Source organism: Trematomus bernacchii, unplaced genomic scaffold, assembly GCF_902827165.1.
Source record: "Trematomus bernacchii unplaced genomic scaffold, fTreBer1.1, whole genome shotgun sequence".
Lineage (NCBI taxonomy): Eukaryota > Metazoa > Chordata > Actinopteri > Perciformes > Nototheniidae > Trematomus > Trematomus bernacchii.
The window spans coordinates 521,617-525,000 of NW_022987649.1; the positions used below are offsets into that span (position 1 = coordinate 521,617).

The following is a 3,384-nucleotide window of genomic DNA, read 5'->3' on the forward strand; positions in this document are numbered from 1 at the left end:
AAGTATTTATGATGAATAATGTTCTGCGTATATGAGAAATCGAGTCAATTTATGAAGGAGTGCAGTGTATTATACGACAGGCCTTTATTTTTGTAAACATGTGTCCTTTATAAAGCTCTAATGTTAATAGCATTTTGAGTCAAACAATATTTAATCATTTTAGCACGCTATGCAGAAAGTGGGAAAAGGGTGTAAGGAGCGGCACAGATTACGCACGGTGTCTGCGCGCATTAACATGTAAAGGCACCCTCTCAGTGTCCAGCACCCTGTGCACCAGCTACGGAAGCCACACAGGTCACAATCTATAAATAAATCGCATTCTAATAGCGACGGGACGCCGAGATGAGTTGAGCGACTCTGGACACTGCCGCCGTGCGCGCAAACGCCGGAGTGTGTGTGAGAGTGGTTATTGTGTGTGTGTCAGTGTGTGTGTGTGTGTGTGTCAGTGTGTGTGAAAGCCACCACTAGTCGCCCCCAGTGCTCTTCAGTCTCCACTCTCCCTTCTCACCGCAGACTGAACGTCACGTCCGCACTTGAACTTGAGTTTTCTCCCATTGTAGAAGCCAGAGAGAAGCACAGAGCCGCACAGAGCCGCACACTGCCGCACACTGCCCGGGGATGCGGGACTCTGCAGCGAGCACAAAGACAAGAGAGGGAGGTAGCCTGTCCTCAGAGCAACACTGGGCTTTGACTCCACTAGTTAAAGTGTAACCCGCCCGCCTGGCACTGCTGGTGCTGCAGAAGAAGTGCCCACCACTTTGCGAGAAGTCCCGAAAAGGACATTGGATTCCTATTGGACTCACTTTCAGACGTTAATTGGCGTCAATTCACCTGCTGGACAGGGACGCACAGTGTCCAGGTGTCCGGAGAGTGGACACAGCTGACCGGCCGGGTTTCCTCCTCTCCACCCTGCTCCTCTCCACCCGGCTCCTCTTCCGCTCTCCTCTGACAGATGGTGTGAAATCGCGGAAGGCAGAGTCGGACTACCCCCTCCCTCACCACCAGAAGGGAGGCGCGCCACCACTTTGGAACTGAACTCCGACCGCCCGCCCAGCGCTGTGCTCCGGCCGGCCACAGCAGAGCAGGATCCGCTGCCCATTGGAGGGACATCCACCGCACAGGGGTCAGTCCGAGGGCCACACCTGGGACAGAGCCGAGGTCAGCTCTGGGCAGCCAGCAGCAGGAGGAGACGCCACCCTTCCAGCGCCGCTCTCCGGGCGATGCCAGTGTAAATGCCAGGGCGATGTCCCGACGAAAGCAGGGTAACCCGCAGCACCTGTCCCAGAGAGAAATAACACGTAAGTGGCCCTGCAAATATTTACATGCACACATCGCTTTTCCCTCTCCGGTGTCGTTCTGAGGTTGAGAGATTTTTCCCGGGATGATGGTGCGTAAAAACAAACATTTTCAGACTTAGAGCAGAAAGTTTCTCGGAGTGCGTCCTGAAGGCCAGTTCTTTCCTCTCCAGCGTTATTGACAACATTTGATCAAGGCTTTAATTTACTGACCTGATTATAACTTTGTATAATTATCCTGCTAATATCAGGGAAGATGACACTGTTAAAGAAGACGGAGATCCTTCCTGTGACTTAATTGAGACGTAACTTCTTTATGTCTCTGCTTTTTGTTTCAATGACATATAACCAGATCATTAAATGACACTTAGTGTTCAAACCGCAACAAAAACACTGTTCAAATTCCATCGGTTTAAACGAACATATTAATAATCCTGTTATATAAGATAAAAACACACACCATGTGTTTGTAAGTATCCTAAATTAGAAATAAGAATGACATACTCAATTTCGATCAATTAATTCTTCTTATTATATATGTTTACACTTTAAGAAAAAAAGGAAATGTTTTATTGTAATGAAACTAGTGAACTTTATTATTGTACCTGCTGCCGTACGGGGAGATGTTGAAATGAAAGTAGGTGCTCTTATTAAATCTTTGATAGACACATCACCGCCTCGTGCCAGCCTTTCTGTCTTCAGTTAAATTAGTCCCGTGCATGAGGTCTATTGCTGCATGGATGCAAAACTTATTCTTTTTAATATTTATGTTTCGGTTTGGATTATTTAATAGCCTGCACGCATTGCCAGTGGAACATTCCAGGGTTTCCCTCACGACACTTTTAAGCACATTACAGTAAGGGAGCGCAAAACAGGTGAAATTAAGTAAGCCGAGTTTTATTTATGTGAAGGATTAATAAGATTTTAAAGGCGTTCATTGGTGCAAAGCAGAGAGCGAAAGGAAATACATTTACAATTAAAGACAGAGGAAATTAACCTTTTTTTCTCAAACCTAAATTACGCGGAGGATTTAAAAAAGGAAACGCATCGCTCTTCCTCTGAGTTTGACGCAAACTCTAAATCTGTTTTGGCGGGGACTCTTTTGCCGCTAAACTTGTGAGCAGTGGAAAGCTTCTGGCCTCAGATCAGTTTCAGCTGGTGTCCTGACAGCAGCAGGCTTCATGCTGGACTGTAACTGCTGACACTAAGTGATGGGAGGGATGCAGCTAGAGGAAGATATGAGTCAAAACCAAAAGAGGAAGGGAACGTGAAGTGCTGCTCAGTATCACAATGTTACATTTAGTTTGTATTTATTTGGTCCAGTTTGAAGTTTATTGGAGTGATGTGTGGAATCTGCAGGTCAGCTCTTCAGGGGTTCTGTAGAACTGAACAGCTGCGGTTACAGTAGAAACGGATCGTCTTGCTTTGGGCCACTTTGCCTGTCTTTGGGTTCCCTCCTCTGCTTTTACCCACAGGGTCACACACTCACACCTGAACACAATGCATGGGGCTTGGATGTGAAATCATCTCCTTCCAAGTATGTGATTGCTTAACAGAGCAACAACGTGTGTGTGGCCTGTAGTGTGTGTACCTTTAGAAATGGGTCACACTGTGCACGCTGCATGCTTTGCTGTGAGATGACAGTTTATATTCTAAACAACAAACAGACAGGTGACGTGTGGAGATGTGGACAGATGAAGATGGAAGCTAATACATGAGCATCCTGTTTGTATTGTAACAAAAGTGCTTAAAGCTCTCTGTGTGTGCTCATGAGTGTGTGTGGGGTGTAAAATGCAGTTTGGTGTCCACAGAGCAGGTCTGACCTGTCTGTGTGTCTGATGTATCACCCAGGCTGTACATTCCATCAGTTACATGTAAGAGATGCTCTCACACACACACACACACACGCACGCACACACACACACACACACACACACACACACACACACACACACACACACACACACACACATACACGTAATTATGTGAATCCCCTCACCAAAATCAGCATCATTCTTCTCAAGCTATCAGGTAATAAAATCCGTCTGCCGTGTGTTTTAATCAGAGAATGAAAATGTCACACACAACG

At 46.4% G+C, this 3,384-nt stretch overlaps 1 protein-coding gene across 1 annotated transcript in view; it reads left to right on the top strand.

Annotated features, from left to right (window-relative positions):
- The first annotated feature begins 480 nt into the window (after positions 1-480).
- The window catches only part of bcl11ba (BAF chromatin remodeling complex subunit BCL11B a), a 39,798-nt gene continuing 36,894 nt past the window's right edge, over positions 481-3,384 (top strand). Inside the window, exon 1 of the mRNA XM_034134777.1 lies at positions 481-1,298. Coding sequence (XP_033990668.1) covers positions 1,244-1,298 — 55 coding nt within the window. The 5' untranslated portion in view covers positions 481-1,243. The remainder of the gene's footprint in view (positions 1,299-3,384) is intronic.